At 39.9% G+C, this 12,138-nt stretch overlaps 1 protein-coding gene across 11 annotated transcripts in view; it reads left to right on the top strand.

Annotated features, from left to right (window-relative positions):
- Positions 1-12,138, top strand: part of ABI1 (abl interactor 1) — a 77,219-nt gene that overhangs the window by 53,179 nt on the left and 11,902 nt on the right. For 7 of the 11 annotated variants that reach the window (XM_053960980.1, XM_053960991.1, XM_053960915.1 and 4 more), the window contains exons 4-7: positions 5,700-5,714; positions 6,431-6,531; positions 9,700-9,840; positions 11,571-11,671. In XM_053960980.1, coding sequence (XP_053816955.1) covers positions 5,700-5,714; positions 6,431-6,531; positions 9,700-9,840; positions 11,571-11,671 — 358 coding nt within the window. The remainder of the gene's footprint in view (positions 1-5,699; positions 5,715-6,430; positions 6,532-9,699; positions 9,841-11,570; positions 11,672-12,138) is intronic. The other 4 variants (XM_053960898.1, XM_053960924.1, XM_053960942.1 and 1 more) reach the window with 1 other exon arrangement.

Consider the following 12,138-nt stretch of genomic DNA (forward strand, 5'->3'; position numbering starts at 1 on the left):
CCCTTAAAGTAGGGGTTGGGCCAGAACTTGACAAACACTAAGCTTAGAGAGAAGGGAGTCTTCTCTTAGCCTTGTGTTTCTCAGCATGTCCTACTTGTCTGCAGTCCATATGCTTATATCTCAGTGCAAAACAAAAATGCAGATGAGATGCTGATGTGAGGGTGAAAGGCTCCCTAATCGAGCTTACTTACCCATTAGGATAAGACTTTTTATGTGTAGCTGCTGGAATATAAAATTTTAAATAATTCACCCTACTAAAACCCAAGTGAGATTGAGATCCTGAACTGGAGCTGCTGCTGCCTTTGTCCCCTTACCAGCCTCTGTCAGACATTCACGCTTCAAAGGATGTCATGTTGCCAATTTCATTAATGTCACATCATCCCTCTGGTCACGGCCAAACAGTAAATATTGCTGTAGGGTAAAGAATGCTTCTCTAGAGGAAAAAGGAACTTCCTGTTGCCAACTCTACTGACTGTTGTGAGTGTTAACACTGTGTGCTTTCCATAGGGCACTTGCTACTGGAAAGTCAGAAGTGTGCCTCGTGTCATCTGACATAATGTAGGTTTCAAGCCTTTCAGCTTGCAAAGGAAACTCAAAACTTTGAGGTCTCTTTATTTTCTAATTTTTTATGCTAGTCTTACTTTATTGTAGTTAGATTCAAAGTCACCAACTCAACTGAAAAATCTTGAACTATTTAAAAGCAGAAATCTAGGTATCTTTCTCTGAAAGTGCTGAGAGAACGGATGTTAAGTTTGTCTATCATCCACAACAGGTTTTTGTATGCTAATGCTTTTTAATTGGAAAGTTGGAAAAAAAAAAGAATGAGAGAAGCAATACTGACAAATTACATCTGGTTACCATTAACAGAAGACTAATGACTAGGTTGCAAATATTAGTAGGAGAGGTTAAATTTCCCTGAAGAGAGACTTACCTACATATGTTCAATTTTTAAAGAAATACTAATTTGAAACCTACCTTTCCTGAAAATAGTCTGCTTTACTATAGACTGTAAGGAAATACAGACACTCTGAAAAGAAAATTGAGGCACAGACAATTTCTTTAAAACTGCACAAAACCAGTGTGGCAGCAATGTTTTACCCTGAGTGTCTGACACCCTTATACAATCTGCCTGCTGAAGAACATCTTTGATTACTTGTATTGATTACTTTGTATCTTGATTTCTGTAAGGAAACCATGTTCTAGGCTTGGTGCTTTACTCTATCATTTCCTCAGGCAATCCTTACCTTCACATACAAGCACCTTTCCAGCTTCTGTTTTTCTTGCTCTGTGTCACCATGTCATATTTCAGAACTGTCCCACCAGTGAGAGAAGAGGCAATCTTGTGCAAAATTGCCTGGCTGCACACACATAATAGCATTTCAAAAGGTCTTTTGGCCAGCTGCCTTTCTGTAGGGACATCCTCCCATGACTAATAAAGGAAGTACCTTTTTAAGTAAAAGGGAAGTTGACTAAGAGTCAAGAGTGACCATGTGGGTTTTTTTTCTGTTTTTCTGACAACTGTGATTATTGGTCAAAGATAACCTATCTTAGGCTGAATGTTGCTTTTACAGACCCCATGTATAAGAATTTCAAGTTTGCCAGATACTTACTATTAATGGAGATAGACTGGCACACTTTAAACCCTTTTTTCCATTGAAGAGTGTTTATATTGGGTGGTCTTTAGAGACTTCTTTTAGTCATCCTAGATATGGCAGGATATAGAGTTGATATATATGTAGTTGATATAGAGTTGACTCTTTAAACTCAGAAGTTGGAGAAATAATGAGTGAATACAGCAGGGGAAGTACAACCTGCCTAGAGATTTGAAGTTTCTGCACTCTGAAATTGGAGAGTTCCTAGCTGAAATGTGCAGGAGAAACTTGCTGAATATCAGCGTTATAAGGATTTTGCTTCTGTGTGCAGGTGGTCTTTTGTGCACTTACAGATAAATTTGCTCACATAAATGAGTTACTTGCAATCATCCCTACCCCTAGTTTTGCAAGCATAGTTTATAGCTCGAATGATAGATTTATAGTTCCCTGAATCATGACTAATGTTCCCCCATGACTTGTTACTTGGCATGAAAACTATTAAAAAGAGTTAGATGGCTGCCTCCTGAGGCCAGCCAGTGGAGTACCTTGATGTCTTGACATCCTCTGACTACTAGTGGGTACTTTTGATTTCCTCACACCCTTCCTTTTCATGCCATTCTTGGTCTTGTCCCTTTGACCTCAAGTACAGCAACCTGCAGTACTGCCTTTGGCAGCAGGTGTGTTTGTACTCTTCAGACTACCAGAACTGAGTATGCTGGAATTGCCAAAAGAGTTGCCTTAAGCAAATAAGTCTCTTGGTACTAGCAGTCATTGCTTGTCCTTCCAAACCCACAGCTGAAGTTCTAAAGTCCAGGTGCTTTGAATTTCTGGCATGAGTTACAGGAGCAGCCTGAATTTTGGCTTTGATAAATGCCTGGCATGGCTGTTGCAAACACCTGCTCTGCCTGTTGCCTTAATTGCTTTGCTCCTTTGCAGCCCATTGCTGGCTCTCAGTCCTAGGCCAACCTGCTCTCCCATGCTGTCCAAACCCTATGGATGTGTCATTGCCCTAGCTGTAACATTTTGGACATGCAGCAGCGTTGACTCTTATTTCTTGAACCTAAGAATGTGGTTTCTTTCTCCTAGTTTTGTGACAGCCCTTAAAGCTTTATGTAGGACAGCCACATGCCTGCTGGGTTTTCCCTGGAAAGGCAAGATTGTTCTGCTTGCTTCTTTAAAACATGATCTGCTGTATCATTGCAAGAAACCCCAACCAATGCTGCTGCCTACCATACTTCCTTCCTGGGAACGTCCTGGTCTATCTAGTTCTCGCCCTCAGCATCACAAGCATCCCCAGCAAGCCTACAGACTGTTTTTGTTCTGATGTGTGCCATCCAGGATGCTGGTATTGGGTTGAGAACTGTCTCCTGTTTGTGCAGTAATACAAGTAGCAGGAGGAGAAGGGAATCATGCTCCTCACAGCTTCTGCTGGAGTTCTCAGGGATGCTCTTCGTTTGACTAAGCTTTTTTCATTTTACACCTCCTGTCTCTTATTTTATACCCTCTCAGAACAGTCTCTTCCCTCTTCAAGCTGTGAACCGTATGCATGTTACCACTTCTCCTCCTCATGCCCTGCATTTCCCTCCTTCCTGGCTTTGACCTTCCTGGTACTGATCAGGCCCTTGGTGATGGTCATGTTCTCCAGCAGGGTGGCTGGCCTAGAGGCATTTGTAGAGAGATGCTTGCATATTCATTAAGCACATACCTGCCACTCCTTTAGGTTTTCTGCTGCCTTTTCTCACCTTCTTCAAATCACACTGAGTCTAGACCCTGCTGCATAAACTGTTCTTGATTCTAGGCAGGTTTTTTTATTGCTTAGAAAGCATTACATTTGGTTTTCAGACCAAGAAATGCAGCAATGTTAACCTCATAAGCTCAGTCGATAAGTAAAAAAAGTCTCCTCCTAATTAATTAGCTTGTTAACCATGATCAAATAGCCATATGGTTCATCTTGCTTTGGTTCATTTGATTTCCTCCCTTATCTAGGTGTTTTGGATCAGGAGTTGCTTTCCCATGTGAATCCCAGTTCCTTTTGTGTTCTGGCCTTCTGTTTTCCTGCCTGTATAACTCTTGTTTATATTGACAACAACAGATAGGACATCTACAAACCTTTTTACATATAGAAAGGAGTATGACAGCAGTTTCTAATTCTTCTGAACAATCAAGTGTGTATCTGTCTGTATATTGTTTAACTGGTAGCAAAAGAGATGAAGCTCACCTGATGTAGTCCTAGAGACAGGAATAAAGGTCAAGAGCTGTTGGACTTCAGATAAATGTTTAGTGTACTTAGCAGTAGAAAGGTTTGAAATATGATGAAGATTAAGTAAATCATTGCTACATGTTGATATTCATACTGTCACTGCAGTGGAGGCAGAATGTAACAGGGATTAGGAGTGGGATGGAAGTACTCACCATAAATGCTGAGTGACACTGCATAAGGGAAAGAAAGGAAGGAAGCTTTTTGGTTTTGTATTTTTGAGGCAGGCAAATTTAGTAGTAGCAGCTAGATAAGAAACCAGGCCACCCTTCCTTTTAAGCCTTGAAAAAAGTTTTTAGCTATGTCTGCTGTGGAAGGACAGAACCAAGAGTTCATTTTTTTGGCCTCCTTTAACAAATTCCTTGTATTATGCCATTGCTGTTGGCAGCTGGTGAAGTGAGGGGAAGGGTCACATATTCCTGTGAGAAGAGAAAGCAGATTTCATTACTAAAGGCCTGTTTTAAAAATACACTACTTGGGAGAGTACTCTGGCATCTTGGGAACTGAATCTGCATGTTTATCCATGAAATAAGTACGTGGGGACAGAGGTGGTTTAAATGCCTCTCAGCTCTGCTGATGAACTTCTGCCCAGGCTGGGAGTAAATGGGTTGACCTTCAAATTTACTCACCAGCGCTTTTAGTCTGAATTTTGAAACAGGATTTATGTTCCTGTTCTTGTAATATGAATAACTTAAAGGCAGTGGCTTTCAACCTCATTTGATTGGTAAACCAAACTTTTTCAGCTGTAAACCAGCTGTTTTTCATTGGTTTTGCAGACCCTGTCAAAAGTCTCAAATGCATGTTTGCTGTATTGCATATTTTTAATTACTTTTTTTTTACTGAGTTCATGGATGCTTTTAAACTAAACTGTGTTTCCTGGAGGAGGAGAAGATGCAAACTCACAGTTTGAAATGCTCTGCCTTAGAAGGCTTGTTCTGGAAGTAACAGTTTAATTCCAAACAACCTCAAAAAAAAGCATTGGGATTGTTTTGCTTTGGGAATTTATATTTGCTTTTCTTTTTTTAATTGGTGAAATTAACCCTTTCAAAAATATGAGTGCCTGTCCACTCTCCTGTGACACCCTTACTTCCCCAAAAATGAGAGAACTTAGCTTGAGTTTATTTAAAATGTTACATTTTCCTCATGAGGTTGAGTTTTGATATTTTTTTCCTCTGCAATCATGAAGGCTGTTAAAATGATACAGTGGAGTCATATAATAACTTGATTCTAAGAGCTAAAATTTCAGAATAACAATCATTATATCCCTGCCAAAACAGTTTTGAGCAGCCAGCGTTGCGCTGGCTTGAATCAGTTATTTCAATCAATAAACCCGAGGTGAAAGGCGCTGCTGCTCATCCTCTTTAAAAATTCCCTTTTCTTTATTTACTATTCAATGCAGCAGCTAGGATTTCTTGAAAACATACAAAGGTTAAGTGTAAAAGCAACAGGCCTGTCAATTCTCTGCGTATTGCTGAAACTGGTTTTTGTGAATGAATTCTTAAGTGCATATTGCCATTGAAATAGCACTGATTTGGTTTTGGACTTGAATGGTCAGCAGAGGGCTTTTCAACCCTTTACTGCCCATGAGGAACCTGGCAGACATATCTGGCAAAGCTTAGCTAAACTTAATTTTGACACTAGTGCTTTTCCTGTGTTCACTTCGTCAGGCACCGAATTTTCAGTAACTGACACAGCAGAATCTCTCTTAGTGTACTGGGATGAGCTAATTATCAGTAGACACAAATGATTTCTTTAAAATGTGATTATATTTAGTTTAACCTGTCATATCAGTTGTGATGGATCTGCCATTAATTTCTACCTTTTTCCCCCCTTTTTTTGCCAACGTTAAGTGGCTAAAAGCCAAGGTAAGAAGTGTTATTTCTCCTTTGACCCACAGTGCCTCATGTGACTGATAGTAGAGGCTGCAGAGCCATTAAAACTGAAAACTAGCGCTCTCTTACACTCTCTTCTGCTTTCCATAGGATATGTAGATTAAACATGCTATACTTTTTTTTTCATTTACAGCATTTAGCGTGTCAATATATCTGTGATACATTGACATCTGCATTTATACATAGATGTATTAATTTCTCTAACACATATAATGCTTTGCTCTGAATTCAGTAGATGCCTTGATTCCCTTCACTTACATTTTTTGCAGGAGACTTCCCAGACAACCTGAATGACTCTGCTAGTCAGATAGCAGGGGCAGATTGAGAAATTCTGGGCCATGCTGGCTGTATTTTGCAGTCAGTGTTAAAGTTTGATTTAAATTACTAACATCGGAATGGCAATGAATACAAATGTGAATTCCCTTTAAGGAAAAAAATGATAGAAGACATTTGTGCATGAACTTGTCAATTGCTTACCTTTCTGGTGTCTGTTGTTAATTAATAGTGAAAATAACATTAAGCTTGTGTTTAGACTTTTTGTATTTACTGGTGTCTGTCTTGTGTAGCTGAAAACTTGCTGTTTGACAGCTGTCTGGGAATTCTCACTTCATATTCTTACACTTAAAAAAAACTGTCAGTAATAGAGCTGCTCTGTTATAAAAATAAAATCATGTTTTCCCTTATTTCAGCATGGAAATAACCAGCCTGCAAGAACTGGCACCTTGTCAAGAACAAATCCGCCTACACAAAAACCACCAAGTCCTCCCATGTCAGGCCGGGGAACTCTGGGGTAAGAATGGACTGGCTGGTCCTTCCTATGTAAGAGAAATTTTTAATTGTGCCAATGTTGGTGTTTCTTAAATTCATGGATAGATGGCAATTCTGGTTGCCTTTAGCAAAAAAAAAAAAAAAAGAAAAAGAAAAATAATATCACAATATCCTTTTCTGTATTCTGTATGAACTCTTTCAGCTGCATTGACTCTAGTTTTCAGGATGACTGCAAGAATTTTTTTCACAGGGAAGGATTTAATTTGGATATGGGTAAATGAGGAGGCAATTGTTATTCCTGACTTTTGGGAAGAAATCCTTAGTGACAGAAACAAATCTTAAAGTTTTAAGTTCAGTGGGGGAAGGACTTTATGAGTAAAGTTCTTGTCTACTCATTTCTTAATATTAGAAGAGCTATGAAGTGGTTGTTTGTGCTGTAGTTGTTGCATTATCTAAGCAAAATTTAGGGCATTGTGAACACAGTGGCAGCATCAATTCTTGCTGGCTAGTGCATTTTCATTTTTATACTTAAATGAGGAAGGATTTTGCTATTCCCAAGTACCACTGTGAGCAGAGTTCCCTGCATCTATTTTGCTGCTGTGGACCTGTGGGGAGTGAAATCTGCTTATCTTGGTGTGCCAGCAAGTAGTTGTTGCTAGAGACCAAAACATTAATACTTGAGAAGCTCAATGCACGTGCCATATGGTTTTGTCTGCCCAACTGTGTAACATCTTCCAAAAGGCATCCGAAATTACTTTCTACTTGTTTGTCACACTCAGCCTTCTCCTTATACTGTGGGTGACTGAGGCACTATAAAGCTGGCTGGCATGGTTGTGGTGGCTTCAGGTGTGTTGTCTCAGAGAGGCAGAGATGGAGCAGGGTGGAGATCAGGAGCAACGGTCAAGGAAAATTAGAAGCAGCAACTCCTTTTGTTGAGGACTTAGCGATTTTTAATCCTATTTGATGCTTTGGTGGTAGCATTTGCTGCATATTCCACAGAGAAATTAACCCAGAGGTTTCCTCAGTATGTTTTCTGAAAATTCCAATTGCTCAAGGGCATGAAATCAGTATTCCAATTGTGTCTCTTATCCCAGCTGAGAGAGTTGTTTATCAGCCCTGGGAACCTGGGTAGCACTTTCATGTCCTCTTGGACGCTTGCTAGTGAAACAGAAGCATTGATGTACTGGTGAGCTGCCGCTCTCAGTACCTGCCCCCCCGAACAAGCCAGAGCTGTTTGGTTGTCTTGGCTGATGCCTGATAAGGATTAATCAGCTGAATGTCATTTCCAGATGAGCTTGACAAGCAGCAGCAGTTGGCTGAGGGGGAGGAATAATGTGGGTTTGTAAGAGAGATTTCTATCTGCCCTTCTTGTTCAGGAAGTACGGTTCTTGTCTTGAGCAGCCGTGTTCTGCCAAAGCATGAAATATCACAGGCATGATTTACCCTAATTTATGCAGAAAAAAATCGCTAGAAACCACAAGGATGCTACTCTTCTCCCTTTGATCCAGAAAACAGAGAGAAGTATGTAAAACCAGAATAAGCTTAGTGTGTAACATCGGCCTTTAAGTAGGTGCTGCCTGTTGTGCAGCTTGTCCCTCCAGGGCAGAACTATCTAAAGGGAGTCCTGCATGGAAATCAGCAGAGTGAAAAGTGAAAGGGGCTGAAGTAAGCAGTGGTCTCTGCACAGGACCAGAGAGAGATTGTGGAAATCATTGGGTGCTCTGGTTTAGAGTACCATGGAAGAGTAAGTGAATTTCTGGAACTGGATGTGGTGGGACTAGTTGAAATCATTCCTTGAGGGTTCTGGAGCAAAGCAAGGCTCTGGGCTCCCTGTAGCTCTCCCTGGTGGCAAGGGCTCCCAGCTTCACCCTGAAACATTGGGGGACAGTGAGGTGGGGAGCTCTGAGCAATCTTACATCTATAATAAGTCTTTGTCTTCCATCTATAACAATGTATTATTAAAACCTCTTAAAGAAAAAGCGGATATACTGCAACTGTTTCCAGATACTGTGATGTTTGTAAATTAGCTTGTCTGTGAAGAACTCTAGATGATTTTAATATGCAGGGTGTCACCACCTATAGATCTGCCAAAAGAGATCAGTTGTTGAAAAAAGAAGAAATTTTGTATTCTGGTTGTAAGCAATAGAGATCTAAAGACTACCACATAAAAAAAAAACAGGGAAGACTGTTAATGTTCTTCCAACTGAAATAACCTTGAAAAATAAGTTTAGTACTGTTGCTTTTCATACTGTAGAGAGAAAGTCAGTAAGTTTTTTAAAATACCAGGAAGCTGTATAACTTAGCAACTCAGTTATAGCCAGTAGTTGAACAAATTATTAAATGCCAGTAGTTCAGTATTTTTGTTTTTGCTTTGCTCTGGTGCATTGCCAAATTCTGTGTTTTGCAGTGGATCTGTCAGTTACTGCTGAGAACTGAAGAGCTCTGCGATTCAGTGCAATAAATGCGCTGTTCTTGTGGCAGTAATGGGTCTGGTAAATACATCTCGAAAGATCGTGTTATATTTCTGACTTGATGCAGCCTGCTCAGTTGGAGTTCTCTGGGCTTCGCTTTCTTGGGCCACAAAATGGAGACAATGAAGCTCATCTATGAGGCGCTTTCAGATCTGCTTATGTGAGATGAGGTTGCTTGATTACTGTGTGAAGCAGTAGTTCCTAAGAGAAGCACTGGTGATTGCAAATGTCACTTGTTCTGTGAATCTTGATTCAGCCTTGCTGATGTCTTAATGAGATGAATACCTTTAGCCAAGAATACTTTTGGAAAGGATTCTGATGGGAAGGGAAGGGAAGTGGGGGAGGGAAGAAGAGATTGGTACAACGTATATTTGTCATGTGCTGACAGGTAACCCAGAGTGTTATGCAGATGTAGCTATTGTATGTTAGGTTTGCTCAAATAATGTATTTTGGGTGGTTAATTTAGTTTAGGCTTTTTTGACCAATTTATGTGCTGTGGGCCAACTTGTATGGATCTGTCTGTGTAAGAGTACCTCGGGCTGTTGACTGTGACCTGTCTACCCTCCCCATTGGAATTTTAATATACTGCAGTGTGGGTCACTGCAGTGATCTTTCATGAAAAACTTAGAAAACAAATGGATTTACAACTTCACTTATTTATCCTTTTAATCTTCTGTTTCTTTATTGTTCTGTCTTCAAATCTTTTTTTCCTTGACCAGACGAAATACTCCTTACAAAACCCTGGAGCCAGTCAAACCGCCAACAGTCCCGAATGATTACATGACCAGCCCTGCCAGGCTGGGCAGTCAACACAGTCCGGGCAGGACAGCTTCCTTGAACCAGAGACCACGAACACACAGGTAGGCTCTTTTCCCACAGTAACTCTCTCCTGCCTGGCAAGCCAGTGCATACTTAAGTCGCAAAAAATCCTTGAAGCTTTGTACCTCTCGGTTTTTTGTTGAAAGGCAAAAAGGTGAGTTATTCTACTACTGCATCAACAGAGCTTTTTTTTGCTGACTTTCCTAACACGAAGAAGTGCATTCATATTCAATATTCTGACTGTAGCTTTTTAAAACTTGTTATTTTCTTCTTGAATTGCAAGGCTAAATGTTTCTCTGAGTCTCCTGAGTGAGTTCAATTTTTTCAATTCGATTTTTATCACAGGCTTCAGATTGCAGGGAAAAAACAGATTAAAGAATTCAGTGTAGTTAAAAGGTTTGCTTGCATTTTAGAGAGCTTCTTTCTTAATATTTTTCTTATTTTAAAAACTCCCAGTAGGCAGTTAAACATGATAGGTCACTAACAGGGACTGAGAGAGTGTTTTAGGCACAGTTGGTGGTAAGAAACACTGTCAGACTTAAATAACTTCTAAATGTCGCTGCATGAGGATCTCGTTAGTCTGTTTAGCTGGCTACTGTGAATGCTCCTTACTCTTACCTCACAAGATCTTCTTTTATGTAGGCTGCAGTTAGAAATTCAGCTGCAACCATGGTGACAAGATCAAGGTCTTCAGCAGACAGAACACTAATTTTGAAGGAATTATCTTGGCTTCCATTTCAGATCACCGATTTTCTTTTTTTGTAATGTTATTTTCGAAAGAGATATATTTGAATGATTTGCACTTGACTCTTGATGCCTTTATAGCTATCCAGGAGTGGTAAATAAACTAGAACTTCACTGACTACTCTTAATTAACATGGATGAACTAAAATGAAGTTTTGGCTTCAAAATATCTTATATGCTTAGTTTCCTTTACATTATCAATTTAATGCATATAAATTCAAGAGTTAAACTAAGGAGTGCTCTTAGATAAGAATAAGGATAGATTCCACCTGAATTTTGAATCTTTTTCCCTCTAAGAAAGTAAATGTTATAGTTTCTGAAGGCATGTCTAGAAATGTTATCCAATAGTTTACTATGTTTTGCATTGCTGGCCTCTGATTTGCATATCACATAACATTAGTTAGACAAATTTTGAGCTGGCTGTAGTGTTAGCTTTCAGACCATCTTAGAAACAAACTTGCATATAAAAGGTGTGTGCATGGGTAGTGGGGAGTGTTAGATACACAGAAAATTAAGCACACCATACCCCACACCCTACCCCAGGTGGTTTATCATGTCCATTCTCAGTTGAAAACTTAGCAATCTAAACTTCTGCTCTGAGTAGAGGAAATATTCCTTCAGCTGACAGCATAATTAATCCTAAGTAATTATTTAGAGTTTAGCCATGAAGTCTTCCAACCCCAGCATACTACTTTCACTTATTACAAGGCCCCTGAACTACTCCTGCAGTTGTTATTCCATTGCCTAGAACTTGCCTGGTTGATTACCTTTTTATTTCTTGAAGCATTTAATTGCACGTTTTATTCATAGTGATGTTTATCAGCTTAGCTAATTCCATTTATTAGGAATGTAATGCATCCAGACTTGATTATCTGTATGCAATTGTAGGTAAAGACAGAGGCATTTAATGGGGAGTTTTTCAACAGTCTGTAATTGAGTTAGGCTAGAAGAGCTCACACAAGAAGTGTGACTGTTGATATGCTTTTGTAGCAGATGCTGTGCTAATACTTGTGCTTTTCTTCTGTAGTGGCAGTAGTGGAGGGAGTGGCAGTCGAGAGAACAGTGGAAGCAGCAGTATTGGCATTCCCATTGCCGTGCCTACGCCTTCACCGCCAACCATCGGGCCAGGTATGTGGGACTCCTCCCCTGCTGACTTCAGGCTGCTTGCTGCTTCTTGTGTTTGCAGAGGGACTCTGACTAAACATGATGGGGTAGAAACTGTCCTGAAGTACAGTCCTACTCAGGAAATCACTTATGAGTGCTGAGCGATGTCTAAAGTTTTAATTCTTTACCAAAAGTAGTTGCAGGACAGTCAGTTACTGAATAACAGATGGTTAAAATACCTTTGCTGGTCCATGTTTTTACGAGACAATCAAGGGTGTACAAGGGGAGTAAAAGACAAATGTATCCTTTTAAAGCTTCACTGTAATTTTAAATGTGTCTACAATTTGGCATTTCTGGATGCTCTGAGAGCAGCAGCAACTATGTATATATTTAATGGGAAATATTGGCTTCTGAAATACTCTGCTAACTTTGCCATCTGTGGGGAAAGAAACATGAGGGATCTCTCAGTGTTGGAGGCACACTCCCTTGTG

Source organism: Vidua chalybeata, chromosome 1 (genome assembly GCF_026979565.1).
Source record: "Vidua chalybeata isolate OUT-0048 chromosome 1, bVidCha1 merged haplotype, whole genome shotgun sequence".
In the NCBI taxonomy this organism is placed as follows: Eukaryota; Metazoa; Chordata; class Aves; order Passeriformes; family Viduidae; genus Vidua; species Vidua chalybeata.